This window comes from Podarcis tiliguerta (genome assembly GCF_965153285.1).
Source record: "Podarcis tiliguerta genome assembly, chromosome: 16".
Taxonomy (NCBI): Eukaryota; Metazoa; Chordata; class Lepidosauria; order Squamata; family Lacertidae; genus Podarcis; species Podarcis tiliguerta.
In genome coordinates this window covers 21,709,891-21,729,301 of record NC_139549.1, presented here as the reverse complement: position 1 = coordinate 21,729,301, position 19,411 = coordinate 21,709,891, and the positions used below count along the sequence as shown (strand labels likewise).

Here is a 19,411-nt window from a genome sequence, read left to right as displayed (position 1 = left end):
AAGTCATTGTGGAAAGAAGCTAGGAGGTAGCATCAAGGACAAAGGTCAAACCGGGAGGCAGGAATAAGCCAGAAGTCAGGGCTGAAGGTCTAACCAGGTGGTGGAATTCAGGAGCAAAAGATGCTGCAATAAACTTGGAGCTGAGGAAGACCACACTTCTCAAAACTGCATTGCACAGGAAGCCCTCTTTTCTATGCCCTTAGCTCAATTGACAGATCATGAGACTCTTAATCTCAGGGTTGTGGCTTGGAGCCCCACATTGGGCAAAAGATTCCTGCATCGCAGGTGGTTTGACTAGATTACCCGGTCTTCCAACTCTACAGTTCTATGATTCCATGGCACTCTTTCCTATTCAGGAGCCAGCCCACAGACAGCCTGGGCATCCCATACCGCCCATGTAGAGGCCAAAATGTGCAGTTCAGCGACTCGCCACGAGGGGCAGCTGCACAGAAACCCAAACCACCTCCTGCAAATCTAGTGATCCCTCCTGGGATCTAGTACTCTCGGGTATCTGCTGGCGATCCAACCAAATCCTGAGGCACCAAGGTATATTGCAACCCAGTTTTCCTGTCCGCCCAACTCCTCTGCTCCCACCTGGGGGGTGACACAGAGCTCTGGGAGAGCAGGGTGGGTGAGGCAGCCGTGAGTTTTAATCAGCACACGCCCCCCATGGAGTTTTGGAGCGAAGCCGCGAAAATGTTGCATGGATTGTTCCATGTTGCCATGGCAAGCTCGCACTCCACGAGATCCCCGTTATCCGAGGACAGCTGCTCCTTCAAGCAATCCAGTTCCTCCATGGTGATGTTGTTGCCGCCGCACACAATGATGACTATGGATTCCAGCTCGTTGGGGAGTTTACCATCCTTTTGCAGCGTTTTGGTCAGCTCGCAGTAGATGGCTGCCAAGGACGCCCCACACGCCGGCTCCACCAGCATCCTCTCCTCGTCTGCAGGCAAAAGGGTCGTTTAAGTTTTCTAGATGTTGAATCATAGCATCCTAGAGCTGGAAGGGACCCTGAGGATCATACGGTCCAATCCTTTGTAATGCAGGAATATGCAGCTATCCAATACAGGGATCAAACCTGCAACTTTGGCATTATCACCACCATGCTCTAACCAACTGTGCTGTTTCTCCTTGCCATTAAGGCATGAGTAATCTGTGGGTTAAACCACAGAGCCTAGGACTTGTTGATCAGGAAGTCGGCAGTTCGAATCCCCGCGACAGGGTGAGCTCCCGTTGCTCGGTCCCTGCTCCTGCCAACCTAGTAGTTTGAAAGCACATCAAGTGCAAGTAGATAAATAGGTACCGCTCCGGCGGGAAGGTAAACGGCGTTTCCGTGCGCTGCTCTGGTTCGCCAGAAACGGCTTAGTCATGCTGGCCACATGACCTGGAAGCTGTACGCCGGCTCCCTCGGCCAATAAAGCGAGATGAGCGCCGCAACCCCAGAGTCGGCCACGACTAGACCTAATGGTCAGGGGTCCCCTTACCTTTTAATCAGTAGAAAAGAAAGAAAGAAAAGGTAAAGGACCCCTGACAGTTAAGTCCAGTCGTGAACGATTCTGGGGTTGTGGCGCTCATCTTGCTTTACTGGCCAAGGGAGACAGCATGACTAAGCCACTTTTGGTGAAACCAGAGCAGCGCACGGAAACGCCGTTTACCTTCCTACCGGAGCGGTACCTAATTATCTACTTGCACTTTTATATGCTTTCAAACTGCTAGGTTGGCAGGAGCAGGGACTGAGCAATGGGAACTCGCCCCGTTGCAGGGATTCGAACTGCCCAACTTCCGATCGGCAAGCCCTAGGTTTAGACTACAGTGCCACCCATGTAATCAGTAGCAGAAGTAATTCATGCCATGCATTTGAAGTGCAATATACCACTTGATCCTCAAAAGAGGATTGAACAAATAAGATTGGACAAATCAATGACTACTGGTATTGTACAGTTGGAAGGGACACAAAGGCTCATCTCGTGCAATCCCCTGCAATACAGTTCTGCACAAACTCATAATAGCACTTGGAGCAGCAAGAGCCAGTGCGGCGCCGTGTAGAGTTTATTTGACTCCAGCACCCATCAGCCCCAGCCAGTATGGCCGATGGTCAGAGAAGATGGGAACTCTAGTTCACCATATAATTGCGCTGACTATCCAGACATGGAGAACGAGTTCACAATTAGTGCATTAATACAGGATGGCTGTCTTGCGAATACATACCCAGAAACTTCCCGACGGCTGCCACTGCGTCACAGTCGTTGACAACCTGTGATATGACGGGGTGCTCTTGCGCCAGCTTGAAAGCTTCCTCTGCCACAGTAGCTGCCCCAAGCGTGGTAGCAACGCTGGACCCAGAACAGGAAAAGGAAGATGAGTGGGCTGGATTTTGCTTGTTGGATTTGGCTCAGGCGAACAATGTGTAATGACAATGAGGCCATTTTATTTATCTGTTGCATTTATACCCCTCCAGTCTTCCCTTCAAGGTGGTGCATGTGGTTCTCCTTTTCCTCCTTGAATCCCCACAACAACCCTGTGAGGTAGATAAGGCTGGCAGCCAGTGACTGGTCTCAGCCACTGAGCTTCATGATTAAGTGGGAATTTGAATCCTGCTGTCTGACACTATAACCACTGCACTGTCTCCCAGTATTGCATTGCATTGCATTGCATTGCATTGCATTGCATTGCATTGCATTGCATTGATTGTTTCTTCTGCCCTCCATCAGCCCTCACTTGCCTGGCTATCTGCCACCTCCTCCTTTGTCTCAGTGTTGCTGCTTATAGAACTCCACAGGGAGGAGGATGGGGACAAAACTAGGAGAAGGTTGGCTCTGCCTGTCATTGGCTCTGGCGCCCCCTACTGTTGGGCTTCCTGTCTTCCGCCTTACCAGACCCAATGGGCACCAGCCCGCATCAGCTGTCACACTACCAGTAGTGGCTTCTGCCCTGAGGTAAGCGGTAGTCTTTTACCCTCCTAGTCCCCCACCAAATGTGCTGTGAGCTCACCTGGTAATTTTGGGCAGTGTCACCAGCTTCTTTTCTTCCAAGGAAGCATTCAGACTGTGGGCTCCGCAGGTCTCCATGGCGATGATGGGTACCTTGTCCCAGCCCACCTCCCGGAGGCCCTGGATCACCCCACAGAGCATGCCGCCCCCTCCGACAGAGAGAATAATTGCTCCAGGTGTGGACTCCATCTGCTCCTTCATCTCTGTGACCATGGTCTTGTGCCCTTCCCTGTGAAGCAGAGGGGACCCAGAACATCAAAACCAAATCTCAGGGGTGGAAAAGAGAGAGTTGGGGGGTGGGGGTGCTGAGAGAAGAGCACATTCAAAACTTCTCATCATTTTCATTTGTGGGGAGGGGGAGAAATCTGGTCTGGTTTTTTTCCTTTGCAGAAGTCCATTTTGGCAGGAAATCCCTGCCATATTCCCTGCTTCCTGCACACCAAGCCCCAGCTGAAATTCCGGGGCATTATGGGGAAAAATAAAATGGCCACCAGGTGGCCAAAATGGCCGCACTTCAGTTCAGGTATTGCTTCAAAATTGCTAATTTGGTACTGTTTCGAAGCTGAATGGAGCTGAATTTCTCCACTGGAGGAAAAATTACATCACATACCAGATGAGAGGGTCATCGAACGGAGGCACGTAGGTCAAGTTAGAGCATCGCTTTGCCATTTCCTTGGCTATGTTTTGGCATTCCTCCAGTGTCTAGAGGAAAGGAAGTTTGTTATTAGGCTAGGATTCTAAGAAATATTTATTTGATGATGGTGGTGATTTTTAAAGGCTTCCAACTTTTGTTCTTCTGTGATAAGCCAGGGAAAGGGTTAAGGCTGATCTTCCTTCCAAACTTACCTGTTGCATGCATACCGTGGCTCCCTCATCTTCCATGCGCTCCACAGTTATAGCTGGTGTGGACTGGGGCACAAAGATGATAGCCGGGATCCCCAACTGTTTTGCAGAGTAGGCAGCTGCGAGGCCGGCATTTCCCGCTGGAAGAAAGCCCATTTGACACCACTATGATGCTAGACCTTATGACGGTTGCCTTCCCTCCCAGGCCAACCCAAGTCATACTAGACTTCTGGATATAATCTAGGATGTCCTACCTAAGGTCATCTAGTTTGTGGGAGAGGTGAAATCTGAACTGGGGACTTTCTGATTTGCAGCTAACCCTCTAAGCCACCATATTGTTGTTGTTACCGTATTTTTCGCCCTATAAGACGCACTTTTCCCCCTCCAAAAATGAAGGGGAAATCTGGGTGCGTCCTATGGGGCGAATGCAGGCTTCCGCTGAAGCGTGGAGAGCGAGAGGGGTCGGTGCGCACCGACCCCTCCCGCTCTCCAGGCTTCAGGAAGACATCCGCAGCCTAGGCAGCCCTGTGGGAGTTCCCGCAGGGATGTCCAGGCTGCGGATAGCAGCCTGCTTCCCGGAGCGTCGGGCGCCCTGAAAGCAGAGCTCCCGGCGCTTCGGGAACACATCCGCACCCTAGGCACCCTAGGATAGCAGCCTGCTGCCTGGCGCTAGGGGCGCCCTGAAGCAGAGCGCCCCTCGCGCCGGGCAGACATCCGCAGCGTGGGGAGCCCTCCAGGAGTTCCCCGCAGCGCTCCCCACGCTGCGGATAGCAGCCTGCTGCCTGGCGCGAGGGGCGCCCTGAAGCAGAGCGCCCCTCACGCCGGGCAGACATCGGCCAGCCCCACAAGCTCGGGGGACAGCAGGGAGGCGCAGCGCCGCCACCCCGCTGCTCCTCGACCTGCTTCGGTTTCCCCGACCTGCTTTTGGGGGGGAAATAAAGGGAAAAATTTTTTCCTTTATTTCCCCCCCAAAAAACTAGGTGCGTCCTATGGGACGGAGCGTCCTATGGGACGAAAAATACGGTAATTTAATTTGTATACTGCCCTATACCCACAGGTCTCAGGGCAGTTCACAATATAAAATCACAATCTAAAAACACAAAATGCATAAGAAAAATAAGAAAAAAACCAATGATTCCCTGCACTACTTCAGTTTCTCTCATTTTTCCAAACTTAAATTCAGCTCTATTTCCATGTTGGCTTGTGGAAATATTTTTCCAAATCCTAGCAAAAATTACCAGCATTTTAGTGTAATTCTTTCCCCTGATGTAGTCCTTCCAGCCCAGCATCCTGTTCTCACAGTGGCCAACCAGATGCCCCAAAGGGAAACTTCCACAAGCAGGATCCCCCCCACTCCTGGAACACTGACAGTGTCCACAGAAAACCACATTACCTGAGGCACAGACAAACTGCTGGCAGTGTTTTCCGGCCCACTGTGAAAGCAAAATAATAGGAATGTGTGAACAGGAGCCATCTTAACCCCACCACCCGCTGTTCATTCCAGGCAGGTCTGGACCAGATTCTGTCCTCTTGACCTCATAACGAAACCTTTGCAGAATGCCCAAAGAACAGCTCTTACTGTAAGGAAGTATTTTTCATATGTTTGGTTGGAATCTGCTTTCATGTAACTTGAAGCTGTTGGGTTCGAGCCCTATCTTCCATGTGACAGCCCTTTAGCTGTTTGAAGATGGTTATCATATCTCCAATTTTCCAGGCTAAACATACCTAGCTGCTTCAACCATTCCTCATAAGGCTCCTAGACCCTTGATCATCCTAGTCACCCTCCTCTGCACACATTTCAGCTTGTCAACATCCTTCTTAAATTGTGGCGCCCAGAACTGGACACAGTATTCCAGGTGTGGTCTGACCAAGGCGGACTAGAGTGGTACTATTACTTCCTTTGATCTGGACACTATACTTCTGTTGAATACTTCGTGCCTGCTCACTGCCTGATTTGATTCTTCCCAGAGGGAGCCTTTCCCCCAAACAAAGATGGCACCTGCCAGACTGAGGAGCAGCTTGCTTCAAGCTCTTTCCCTAAGTTGATTAAACAAGATTCATTATGTGCAATATCACTTCCCACCAGAAGGTTCCCATCGTAGGAACACCGAAGGCTGCCTTAACCTGAGCTACAGCCTATCCCAGGGCAGTAGAGAAAACCAGAAGGAACCTTCGCCTTTCTTTCTTGTCTTATATGGGAATGTACCTTATAGTAAGCCGACAAGGGGATCAGTGTTCCCTACACTCACTGGCAGCAGCTCTCTAGGGTTTTAGGCAGGAGTCGCCACCAGCCCCACCTGGACAGGCTGGGGATTGAACCTGGGACCTTCTGCACTCAAGGCAGCTGCTCTGCCACTGAGCTACGAGCCTTCCCCATATAGCTTTCTTCTTACCGATTTGCAGAAGTTCCCTATGCCTCGTATCTTAAAAGAGCAAGTGGGTTGGGTATTTTCGAGCTTCAGGTAGACCTTGGTACCAGCCAATTTGGAGAGGTGGGCGCTGACCCGCAGCGGAGTGACCACATGGAAGGGCTTGGAGGAGGCCATTGTAGAAAGCTGCAGGTAGAATGGGGATTAGGTACAGAATAAGCACAGTGGAAGAATAAAGGGGGAAAGACTGTTTTGCTTCCTCAAAACTTCGTTTTGACTCTTTCTTCATGGCTGTGTAGTTGAAGTCCATTGATACAGTCACAAACAGCCAAGGCTGTGAGTGCTGTGATCTTAGAATCTCAAGTCTCATTCTATTTAAATCAATCAGGTTTCTAGTCCTCATGCTACATATACATTCTCGAAAGTGCAGGCGGTCATGGTTGCTGATGCAGTAAGCTGTCTTGCGGCTGCAATAAGGCCTCACTGCTTAATTCCTTGTCCCTCTTTGTAATTGGCTACTAGTGTGTGAATTTAGAAACTGAAGTTTCATTTAAAAGAAAAGAAAAGAAAACAAGCAGGTTCCAGGGCCTCATGGCTAAAAATGTATGTTTGAAAATGTGAGTACAGTACTGTAATCCTTTATTAACTTTAATAAAGTTTCTTTATTTTATTGCATTAAAAACCAGACGCTCCCTGCAAGCGAATTTTCTGTCTTTACCTGAACCTCAATTATTCAACTCTCCCAAGGATCCAAATTTACAATACAAACGGCCTATACCTTGCTTATCTGACGGCAAAAGGTGTGCATTACATCATGATGCACATTGTCTAGCAGACTACCAGCCAGATGATGAGACGCACTTACTTGTCGAGGGTCTTAGAAGAGGCTTTGGAGCTTGGCTTGCAAAGTGGTTGGACGGCAGAGCTGGGTGTTTGCGGGGGTTTTTTCCGAGGAAGCCGCTGGTGGACTCAGAGGGGGGCTCTCCTCCTTCTCCTGGGGGTGGGCTGCCTGGGTGCTGTGCTTATCTTCACGACTCTGGTCTCATTGGGGGAACGTTGGTTTCTCTTGGCCCCACTTTATAAGCCGGTGGTCTTGGCTTGGTGTTGGCCACTTATGGGAGGCGTGGTGCACTCCCCATAACCACTGCCCTCGCCTCTGAGGTCATCTCCCTTCCTCTCCTCCAACCAGAGATCTGACCTAAGGGAAAGGAGCATAATCAATGCTTAAAAGAATGTCAACCAGAGGAGAGGGGAAAAGGGGAATATTGGGGGGGGGGACCTATTTCAGTCGCTCTGATGGAGCAGACGAGGGACAGACAAGGCTAGCTGGTGGAGGAAGGAAGGGGTGGGGGGACAGTGTGGGGTGGCTGCTTCAGACAAAGGGCCCCTTCACTGAAACGGTCCAAAGCAGGCTCAAACCAGGTTGGCAGGCTGGGTCTGGAATGACGATGAGGTAGTGTTAGGAGTGAGCAGTGCCAGATTTACGTATAAGCCAAACAAGCTATAGTTTAGAGCCCCACTCTGTTGGGGGCCCCCAAAAAAATTAAAGGAAAAAAACCTGGATGTACATTTCCAAAATATAAGATAAAAAACAAATAAAATAAAACCTACATACAGCAACCGTGTTTTGTGTTGTGTAGGCTCCTATTGTTAAGTTGTGGGCGAACATATCAGACGACACAGCGATTCTTCAACAGCTCTTCTTTATTCTGAGGCCAGAACTGAACTGAACTGAAGGGCTCAGTCAGCCTGCTTATATAGAGCTCCAGTACCTTGTTACTGTAACAACTTTCTAAAACTATCCAATCACTGAACGTCACTTTCGATCCTTCATTTGCATACTGTAATGGTTCTAGGGGTTGCTCGTGCGTAAGCCGGCGCAAACACCTGGCTGGGTTGCCTGAGTGAACCTTTCCTGTCCGGACAGCCACTCACCCGTGGCTGTCTCAATCGCTGGCCGAATCTGTCAGTGGGCGTTTCTTAAACTTCTTCCAGCAAAGAAGCTCTTTGACGCCTAGTCTTCTTGAAATATACTCAGAGTCGCAAAGTGATTTCATGCTCTTTATTCAGCTCATAGTGGTGAGGAGGAATGAATGTCCCCTCAAAGTATCTGCTTTATATACATTATTTACACAATAGGCTGCACATGATTGGCTAATTCTGGAATTCTACTGTAAGCCAATCAGGTTGTGGATTCACTTATATCTGGAGCATGATTGGTTGGTTCCTGCCAACCAATCATACTGCTGCATTGTCCTAGGACCAATCCGACTGCTGCATTCTGAATCCTATTGTTCTAGGACCAATCAGACTGCTGCAATTTGGATCCTATTGTTCTAGGACCAATCAGACTGCTGCAGTTTGGATCCTATTCAACTCAGTACATAACACCCCTCCCCTCTAAGTTCCAGTCCTGCCCGGGAGGTCGCATTCATAGTCCTCGAGGTACGCCGGCGGCCTACGTGTGCGTTGCGGCCTGTGGTGTTCCCTGGTCCGGGGTTCAGGTTCTGGCTCGTGTTCCAAGGATGCTGGCTGTGATGGGCCTGTTTGGTCTGGCGCAACCGGCTCGCTCAGTCGTGGTTCTGGTTCCGGTGTCCTTTCGGCCTCGCGGGTTCTCTCTGTATTTACTGATTCTGCCTCTCCTGCTGGCCCCTCCTGCTCTATGGGCCTCCCTGCCCCTCTGTTCCCTTGGGACTCCTCTGACCTTTCCTCCTCCTGGTTTTCTCCCGGGAATCGTCGGCGTATCTGGTCGCAGTGGCGGCGCCAGCATTGCCCCCCATCCGTTAGCACCTCGTATGACACGGGGCCAGCGACCCTGGTGACTGTGGCGGGAACCCATGCTGGGCCTGCCCCAAAATTCTTTGCGTACACTGGGTCCTGGGCCTTGAAGGTCCGGGGGTTCCTGCCTTCCCCCACCACTACCTCATCCTGAGCTCTATCGGGGTGAAGGCGGTCCAATCTGATTGCAAGGCGCCGACCCATTAGTAGTTCAGCGGGGCTCCGGCCAGTCGTTGAGCTGGGGGTGCTGTGCTGTGCTAGGAGGAATGTGGCAAGGCGGTACTCCCAGTCCCCTTGCGTCATGCGGCGAAGGGTGTCCTTGGTGGTCCGCACCATGCGTTCTGCTTGGCCATTGGTGGCAGGGTGGAATGGCGCCGAACGGATGTGGCGGATGGCGTTCTGCGCTGTGAAGGTTTGGAATTCTTCTGACGTAAATGCAGTCCCGTTGTCTGAGACGAGAGTGTCAGGGAGCCCATGGGTTGCAAACAGCTTGCGTAGTACACGGATGGCTGCGGATGTAGAAGTGGACGGTACCAGTGCGACTTCCAGCCATTTGGTGTAGGAGTCCGCCACTATGAAGAATGTTTTCCCCTGAAAGGGGCCGGCGAAGTCCACATGCAGGCGTGACCATGGTGCTCGGGCGGACTCCCAGGACTGTATTGGGGCCCTTGGGGGATCTGGGCGGGATTCTTGGCAGGCCTGGCAGTGTTTGACCCAGGCCTCTATCTCTCCGTCGATCCCCGGCCACCACACATAACTCCTGGCCAGGGCCTTCATTCTTACTACCCCTGGGTGTGTCTCGTGTAGGGCTGTGAGGACCCTTTTGCGGAGGGGCTGGGGAACCACGACCCTGCTTCCCCATAACAGGCACCCCTTGTGGGCTGACAGTTCATGTTTGCGGGTTGTGTAGCCAGCGAATTCTGGCCCGGGGCTGCTGCTGGGCCATCCCCTCCACACCCAGTCCAGGACCCGGGAGATGACCCTGTCTTTCTTGGAATGGTGTGCAACTTCTTGTGCCTGAATGGGGCGGTCGGGAAGCAGCTCCAGGCTCATAACCTCTTGTGCGGGTGCTGGGTTGGGGCCTGTTTCCGGTAGTGGTAGCCTGCTGAGGGCGTCTGCATGGCCCATCCCATTGCCTTCCCAGGTCGGTGAATCAGTGCATACTGGTAGCTGGCAAGGAAAATTGACCACCTGAGGACACGAGGAGACAGCACTTGGGGGGTCTGCTTTTCGGGGGCGAACAAGCCAAGCAACGGTTTGTGGTCAGTCACCACGGTGAAGGGCCGCCCGTACAAGAAATCATGGAATTTTTTTACTCCCTTCACAATTGCCAGCCCCTCCTTGTCTATTTGTGAGTAGTTCCGCTCGGTTGCGTTGAGTGTCTGGGAAAAGTATGCTACCGGTACCTCTCTTCCATCCGGGAGTTGGTGTCCCAGGACAGCGCCAATGCCATAGGGTGAGGCGTCGCATGCTAGCACCACCGGCAGCCTCTCGTCGAAGTGTGCCAAGACTGAGTTTGAGACAAGCAAGTCCTTGACTGCCTGGAATGCAGCCTCCTGGCGCTGGCCCCACACCCAAGGGGCCCGCTTGTCCAAAAGTCTGTGTAGGGGCTCCGCTACCGCCGCCTTGTGGGGAAGGAAGGAATGGTAAAAGTTCAATAGTCCCAAGAAGGCCTGAAGTTCAGTCTTGCTCTTGGGCGCTGGGGCATCACAAATGGCCCGTACCTTGTCCCCAGTCGGGTGGACCCCTTCTGCGTCCACCATAAATCCCAGAAAGTCCACCTGAGGCACTCCTAGTAGGCATTTTTCCCGCTTCACCTTGAGACCCGCCGTCTGGAAACGGTGCAGAACGGTGCGGAGGCGGTCCTCAAACTCCTCTGGTGTGGGCCCGGCAATCAACACATCATCGAAGAAGGGGGTGACGCCAGGAATCCCTTTAAGGAGCGAGTCCATTAGATTCTGGAATATGCCTGGTGCCACACTGACACCGAATTGCAGCCGCTTTACCCTGAAGGCTCCTCTGTGCGTCACAATCGTCTGTGCCTCTGCTGTGGCCTCATCTACTGGCAGCTGTTGATATGCTTGGGCTAAGTCCAGCTTGCCAAAAATTTTCGACCCAGCCAGGGTGGCAAGGACATGGCTGACCACTGGCACTGGGTATGCATGGGCCGTGAGGGCCTTGTTTATGGTACATTTGTAGTCTGCGCAGATGCGGACCGAACCATTGGGCTTGACGGGTGTGACGATTGGGGTTTCCCAGGGGGCATTAGGCACCGGCTCCAGCACTCCTTGCTCCACGAGCCGGTCCAATTCCTCGTCTATATGGGGTTTCAGGGCGAACGGGACCCGGCGGGCCTTGAGCCTGACCGGTCGTACTGCGGGGTCAAGCTGTAGCGCAATGGGGGGCCCCGTATACTGTCCCAATTTCCCATCGAAAACTCCTGGAAATTCCTTGCATATGGCGTCCACGTCCACTTGTAAGGTAGTGTGGTTCACCCCGGTGATGGCTAGCCCCAGTGGTCCAAACCATGCCAATCCCAGTAAGCTAATGTAGGGGCCCTTGACCACAAGCAAGTCCAGTTGCCGCGTCCGCCCTCGGTATTGCACCCTGAAGGTCCCCACCCCCATTGTGGGGACCTTACGTTTCTGGAAGTCCCGGAGGGTGAATGGGGCCGGCCTGAGTTTGGGACCCCCAGTAGGACACAGTTTCCTTAAGGTCTTTGCCGAGATTATGGATAGAGTTGAACCCGTGTCAAGCTCCATGCGGCATGGGGCGCCCTCTATCTGTACCTCTACATAAATTTTCTCTACGTTGGGGTGGGGCAACTGGTATACCTGGAAGTCCGTGAGCTCCGTCGAGTTGCCTTGGTGCGTTGGGCCCCGGGACCTGGGGCTCTTGGATTGGTCATCTGATGCCTGGCGTCGGGTGGACCGAGCTCGACACACCTGGGCGATGTGTCCCAATTTTCTGCACTGCCTGCACTCTGCGTTGCGGAAACGGCAGGTCCTCCTCTCGTGACTTTCCCCGCAGCTTGCGCAGTTCCCTCCTTCTCGTTGAGGCAGCTGTGGTATGTGGGCTGCTTGAGTGCGCTGCTGTACTCGGTGCACCTCCTCCCTGTCAGATCCTGAGTCGTCGGTGAGGTCTTCGTGGTGGACCCTCGGTTGGGGTGGCAGTCTCGGCCGTGCCTCTTGCGTCGACCTCTTGGCAGCTTCCGTTGCCAGGGCCTCCTCCAGAGCGACCTGGAACGTTAGGTCCTTCTTAGCGTAGAGGCGTCGTTGCAGCTTCTCATCCTCCAGGCCACCGACGAGGCGGTCCCGAAGCATGTTCTCCAGCTCTGAGAAGTTGCAGAACCGGGCGGCTTGGCGGAGAGAGGACACAAACCCAGTTATGGTTTCCCCGGGGGCTTGCCGCTTTGCGTAGAAGGCATTTCGACGAGCCACCACTGAGGGCTGTGGCGAAAAGTGCCCCTTCAGCTGTTCCATTATTGTTTTGTATGGAACAGTAGCGACGTCTTCAGGCGCAAGGAGAGCCCGGGCGATTTCAAACGTCTCCTCTCCGCAGACGCTGAAGAATATCGCCCTCTTCTTGGCGCCTTCTTCATCGGTGACCCCTTTGGCTTCTAGGAGGAAGGTGAAACGGGAGGCGTACGCTTCCCAGTCTCCAGATGCTGGGTTGAACGGCGAGAAGCTGCTGTCGGTTGCCATTCTGAGTTCCTTGTGTCCCGGAGCTGAAGCCTGGATACACGGTGCGAGGCAGCGGTGTGGCAGGTGGCGGTGCTGCGGTGCTGTGTGTGGCAGTCAGCTCAGCGGGATCCCATCCTCGTCGCCAGTGAAATATACTCAGAGTCGCAAAGTGATTTCATGCTCTTTATTCAGCTCATAGTGGTGAGGAGGAATGAATGTCCCCTCAAAGTATCTGCTTTATATACATTATTTACACAATAGGCTGCACATGATTGGCTAATTCTGGAATTCTACTGTAAGCCAATCAGGTTGTGGATTCACTTATATCTGGAGCATGATTGGTTGGTTCCTGCCAACCAATCATACTGCTGCATTGTCCTAGGACCAATCCGACTGCTGCATTCTGAATCCTATTGTTCTAGGACCAATCAGACTGCTGCAATTTGGATCCTATTGTTCTAGGACCAATCAGACTGCTGCAGTTTGGATCCTATTCAACTCAGTACATAACACTTCTCCTACTCTCTCTGCTCGAAAGCCTTCTGCGCAAGGAGGGCGTAGGCAGCGGAGGACCCCTACTCTCTCCGCTGGTCCCCGGCAAGGAGTCATGGGACCGCCTCGCCGCTTCCCCCATCTGCCCCCCTTCTCCACTGGTGCTACGCTGATTCTCTTCCCCAGAAGATGGGCTGCCTCTCCCAATCCCGGGACGCTCTCTGGAATCCCTCTGGATTTTGCTCTCTCCCTCCGCCACTGATGGCAGTTCCCTGACACATACAAACTATCCAATCACTGAACGTCACTTTCGATCCTTCATTTGCATAACTATCTACAGTATTCCCCTGCTGGCCCAGGGTGATAACTTCAGTACATAACACCTATGATGTAAGTAATGGGCCCTGTCCGCTAGCCTGCTCCCTAAAATATCACTAGTTTGTTCATTTCTATATATAGGGTGCCTACATTCTGCATGGACTGGACATATAAAGGGCCCCATTACCTTCAGTAGCTTAAGGCCTCATCAAACCTAAATCTGGCCCTGGGAGTGAGGGGCAGGGAAACACATTGACCCCAGCAGATAGCTTTGTACACACCTGGCGTTGAAAGGAAATTCCCTCACACCCAAAGAATCCTGGGCACTGTAGTTTGTGAAGGTAGGACTTTGCAGACAATGAAAGATTTGTTGCTTCATGATGCTGGTTTGCCTGTAAACTTCAGGGGGGTGGGAGGTGGGGAGGCCATGCTGGCAGCATGCTATATTCAAAATAGGCTGTGGTAAATAATACTCCTATCTGCTCCATGGTAAAAAGCCTAGCGTCTCCCATTTGAGAACTTTTGGCGGCTATGCCTGGGTTAATATCCCCAAGGCACAGAGAAAGAGTGTAACTGATTTTTGTGGGTTATCAGCCGGACTGTAAAAGTTCCGGGTTTTCTCTTGGCAATGGAAAAGTGGTCCTGAGCTGCAGTGCTGTGTTTTCAGAGCGAAATAAATGGTCCAGAATCCATGCGAATTCTGAAGTAGTTTTGCCTCTCATTGAGCCAGTCCCAGAACCACAGGCCCAGCCGTTACCACGGCAACCAATTTGCAAAGTCCTGTGAAACAGGAGACTGTTTCTGCCAAAGCTGAAGGGGAGGAAGAGAGGGACAGGTAGTTACATAACTAAGACAATGGGTAAGCAAACTAAGGCCCGGGCGCCGGATCCGACCCAATCACCTTCTAAATCCGGCCCGCGGACAGTCCGGGAATCTGCATGTTTTTACACGAGTACAATGTGTCCTTTTATTTAAAATGCATCTCTGGGTTATTTGTGGGGCCTGCCTGGTGTTTTTACATGAGTAGAATATGTGCTTTTATTTAAAATGCGTCTCTGGGTTATTTGTGGGGTATAGGAATTCGTTCATATTTTCTCCCCCAAAATATAGTCCAGCCCCCCACGCGGTCTGAGGGACAGTGGACCATCCCCTGCTGAAAAAGTTTGCTGACCCCTGACTAAGACAATCAGAAGGGGCTACCCAGGAAATCCCACCTCTTAAGATATTCTGAAGAATACTCTGTGGGGCAGGTTAAGGTTTGCAGTGTAAATTATGAACCTCAGACTTTTGAGGAAATCCCGCAGCTGCCGCCACAACAGAAGGAGCTGTGGTTTGCTGCAGTGGAACAAGAAATGCAATCTCTGGCTGATCACAAGCTTTTCTCACTTGTTGATTTGCCTGAAGGGGAGAAATCTGAGGGATACCTTTGGGTCCATAAAAGAAAAACCCCAGCATCTGGTGAAGTGAAGTTTAAAGCAAGGCTTTGTTGCAAAAGGATTCATGCAGAGAAGGGGTTTAGATTAAGTATGAGAATGCTTTTAACCCTTGCAGCATATTGTGACAGCATATTTAAATGCAGGGTTAAAAGAGGTGGCTTATATATATTTTTTAAAACCTCATGAATTGATCTCTTATTTCTTTCCACAACTCTACCTCCTATGTTAATTGTATTTATGCAGGCTTTCTCTTGCCTTTTTAAAATTTGCCATGCTAATACTTTCCCTGGTTTTATTAGCTTGCTCAAATTGTTTATGTTTTAAATCTTTAATTTACCACTCTATTTCTTGATTTATTATCATTAAAAACTGTGTTTGCAATAATTTAATATCCTGTTTAACTATCTCTTTTCTATGGGAATTTATCAATTCCTTTTCTTTCCTTTTTATTGCTACCTTTTTTACCTTAATGTACAAATCTCTAAAGGTCCATACAGAGTCCATTCAGCTCACCAAATTATTTGTGGGTGAATAAAATGTAAATTGTCTATCCAGTGGGTGTTTTTCTCTCCATATATCAACTAAACTGAAATTTTCTGTCATCTGAAAAAAAGCCTTGGGTAGCTTCCCTTGCTTTTGGGTCACATCTTCTTATAGTCCTATCCCATTCCAGGGAAGCTACACCGTCCATATCTCCCATCAAATTATCCTCTTTTTTTCATATATTCAAATATGATTTCTTTAAGCCTCTAATAAAAGTCATGTTTTTTTCTCATTTGGTACAAACAAACAAATAAGGAGTTTGCCCAGTACTTGGGGCAAGAGTTCCAGCTCAAAGATTTAGGAGCTACTATAAAGAGTTACCTGGGAGTTGAAGTACAGAAAGTAAATGATGGGAGTTTTTCTACTAAGCCAGAAAAAGAAAACTACACAACTGTTAGAATGTTTTGGTATGCAGAATTGTAAAGGCGTTCAAACTCCTATGGTGACAGACTTTCAAAAAACAGAGTAATGTGGAGTTTGAACACCAGGAGCTATGCCACTCTGCCATTGACAGTTTGTTGTACAGTTCACAATAGGTCCAGACCAGATGTAAGCAATGCTGTGGGTGTTCTTAGCAGGTTAGTTTCAAAGCCAACCACAGCAGAGTGCGCTATTTAAAAGCAACACAGGACTACTGTTTAAAACTGTCATCCTCTGGGACAGAGGAGCTAATGTGTTACTGTGACTCAGACTTTGGAAATGATGTACAGACAAGAAGGTCTACTGGAATAGTAGTAGAATTTGGATGGTCTTTGGTGGTTTGGAAATCCTGGAAACAGGGGTTGGTTTCTGTGTCTAAAACCGAAGCGGAATATGCTGCTCTGTCTGAATTGAGCAACAAGTGTCCCTATTTCATGCAGGTTCTTACTGATATGAATGTAGAATTCAAGCTACCTGTGACAGTTTATGAGGACAATCGGGCCTGCATTTCCATGGCAGGGCCTGAACAATTCAAGTCTAGGACAAAACATGTGGATATCAAATATAGACATGTTAGGGACAATGTGGAACAAGGATTAACAAAACTTGTATATTGTGAGTCAAGCCAGAACATCGCTGATGTAATGACAAAACCCAATAGCTTCGAAAGACAAAGAAATACGGTAGTTGAAAAGTTTGGATTAGTGAAGCATACTGTATAAACACTTCACACATGCGCTGCATGTTTTTTCTTAGAATGAAGAAGGGGTGTTGAGGTTCCTTTAATTGCTGTTAAGGAAAATCTGGTGCATGTGCCTCCCTTATCTTGCACCTGCAGGTTTTGTGATTCGTGTTTGAAGGTTACTGCGACCTGGCAACCAGTCAAGTAGGTCACTGTGACCTGGCAACTGGCCACAGGTGTGGTCATTCTTGGGTATATTAAGAGGGGCTGCACATTGCCTCTCTGCTTCGCTGCAAGGAAGCTCTGCCAAATTGATGCTGAACTCTGTGCTGTTTGTATGCTGTGAGTTGTACTTGCTTTGCATTTGAAGCCTGCACCTTCTACTAGGGATCTAATGGAAGCTTATATATAGTGAAACTGCCTTAATGCTTTCGACCTGTCAGTACTGAGCTGACTGAAGAGTTGGGAGTCTGACTGAATTTCTTCTGGCGCAAAACTGCACTGCCACTAACCTACATGCTTGGGGAGCTGTACACATTTGGCACATGCCATGTGCCAATAGGTTTCTTGTGGACATCTGGCTGGCTAGTGTGAGAACAGGATGCTAGACTAGATGGGCCACAGGCCTGATCCAGCAGGACTTGACTTACATTCTTAAGTCCCATGCTGGGAGGTGGGGCCGGGGAACAGTGTACAAGCACAAGGTGGGATCTGAAACAAAATCTTGTATTGTATCCATCCTCCCTTTCCCAGTGAATCAGCTCACTGAGAACAGTTCATTAAGCCCAAGACGTTCTAGCTGCTGAAATTTTAGCAGGTGTCAGCCAGACATATGCATATTTTGCACCTCCTTAAGGTCTGGGAACTTAAAACGAACAGCACAGATTCTCAGAAAGACGGATTTTCATAGGGTTTCCATAATCTATGCACAGTCCTGGAGAAATCATCAAACAGCCAGCTGACTTGGGGCACTTTATGAATTGGTGGGGCTTCTCCTTTGTGGTATTCGGTGGTGGTGGTGACCCCAAGTTTAGGAAACTCGTAGCTAAAGTCCAAGAGGCTTTCTTTAGGTTGATTAGCAAAGGCTGTAAGTTTGAATTACCTGGGAGGGGGGCAGTGTTCCCTTGGAGGTCTGAACCGACAGTACGACCACCCAGAGGCTGTTCTTAGTGCATCTAGGAGAATAAGGCAGGAGCCCCTAGAGACTCCCAGTGTCTCTGGGCTTCAGGTGTCTGTTACTGCAAAGGAGATTCCAGAATCCCCTGGCTTCTGGTTGGCTGGAGGGGAAAGGTCAAACTCCAGGGATTGTGACATCCACTGATACCAAGGCAACAGAGCCAGGCATACACAGGGGAGCCTGATAAGCAACCTAGGGAGCCCCTTGACCCCTCTAAGCCAGCTTTCATAGGAATATAGGAATCTGCCTTATACTAAATCAGACCATTGGTCCATTTTGCTCAGTATTGTCTACACTGATTGGCAGCTGCTCTCCAGGGATTCAAGCAGGGAACATTCCCAACCCTACTGGGAGATGGCACTGGGGATTAAACCTGAGACCTTCTGCATGCAGAGCAGATACTTATACCCCTGAGCTATGGCCCTTTTGCCAACCTAGATCATCGACCATAGAATCATAGAGTTGGGAGGGACCACGAGGATAATCAACTCCAACCGGCTGTAATGCAGGAATCTTTTTGCCCAATGTGGGTCACAAACTGATGGACCCTGAGATTAAGAGTCATGCTGTACCAACTGAGCTATCCCTTGGGTCTGGGGCCTTCCAGATCATTTATTTATTTTACCACATTTATTTCATAAAAATTATCTGCTGCTTGAGTGTAAAAGCAAACATACATGGCCTCAAAGTTCAGTGACTGGCCAGAATGGGCAGCTGCACAGAAACCCAAAGCCCTCCCACCTTCTCCTGGCAATGACCAGCCCTGGGATCCAGCACTCTCAGATATCTGTGTGCGATCCCACCAAATCCAGAGCCTACGCAACCCAGTTTTCCCATCTGCCCACTCCTCTGCTCCCACCTGGGGGTGACACAAAGCTCAGGAGAGCAGGGTGGGTGAAGCAGCCGTGAGTTTTAATGACCACATGCCCCCAAGGATTTTTGGAGCGAAGCTGTGAATGTCCCCGAGTTGCTTGCATGGTTCCATTTTGCCAGGGCAACCTTGCACTCCACATATTCTTTCATTCTATGATTCATGCACAGGTCTTCCTTGAGGCGATCCAGTTCCTCCAGGGTGATGTTGTTGCCACCGCACACAATGATGACCATGGACTCCAGATTGCGGGGGAGTCTGCACTCCTTTTGCAGCGTTTTGATCAGCCCGCTGTAGATGGCTGCCAAGGTCGCCCCGCAGGCTGGCTCCACCAGGATCTTCTCCGCGTCTGCAGGCAAAAAGGGTCATTTAAGTTCTCTGGATGTTGAATCATAGCATCCTAGAGCTGGAAGGGACCCTGAGGGTCATCTGGTCCAACCCCTTGTAATGCAAGAATATGCAGCTGTCCCTTACGGGAATCGAACCTGCAACCTTGGCATTATCAGCACCATGCTCTAAGCAACTGAGCTATTTCTCCTTCTTGCCATTAAGGCATGAGTAATCAGTAGTAGAAATAATTCACACTATGTGTTTGAAGTGCAAGATACCACTTGATCCTCAAAAGATGATTGGACAAATAAGACGTTTGAACAAATCAATGACTACTTGCCACAATGACTATGCTCTGCCTCCTCCGTCAGAGGAAGCAATGCTTCTGAATACCGGTTGCTTGGAGCCACAGAAGAGGAGACTGCTCTTGGGCTTGGGATCAGCTTGCTGGTTTCCCATTGGAGCATATGGTTGGC

The 19,411-nt window shown here is 50.2% G+C and overlaps 1 protein-coding gene across 4 annotated transcripts in view; it reads right to left on the bottom strand.

Annotated features, from left to right (window-relative positions):
* Positions 1–628: 628 nt before the first annotated feature.
* Positions 629–19,411, bottom strand: part of LOC310666543 (L-serine dehydratase/L-threonine deaminase-like) — a 34,126-nt gene continuing 15,343 nt past the window's right edge. The window contains exons 1-9 of one of the 4 annotated variants that reach the window (XM_083417476.1): positions 17,660–17,813; positions 7,071–7,403; positions 6,230–6,391; positions 5,230–5,269; positions 3,840–3,976; positions 3,604–3,695; positions 2,995–3,222; positions 2,212–2,336; positions 629–946 (exon numbers count right to left, since the gene is read on the bottom strand). In XM_083417476.1, the coding sequence (XP_083273602.1) occupies positions 654–946; positions 2,212–2,336; positions 2,995–3,222; positions 3,604–3,695; positions 3,840–3,976; positions 5,230–5,269; positions 6,230–6,382 (1,068 nt within the window). In that variant the 5' untranslated portion in view covers positions 6,383–6,391; positions 7,071–7,403; positions 17,660–17,813 and the 3' untranslated portion in view covers positions 629–653. Of the gene's footprint in view, positions 947–2,211; positions 2,337–2,994; positions 3,223–3,603; positions 3,696–3,839; positions 3,977–5,229; positions 5,270–6,229; positions 6,392–7,070; positions 7,850–13,541; positions 15,456–17,659; positions 17,814–18,625; positions 18,955–19,411 lie in introns of those variants that run through there. The other 3 variants (XM_083417478.1, XM_083417477.1, XM_083417475.1) reach the window with 3 other exon arrangements.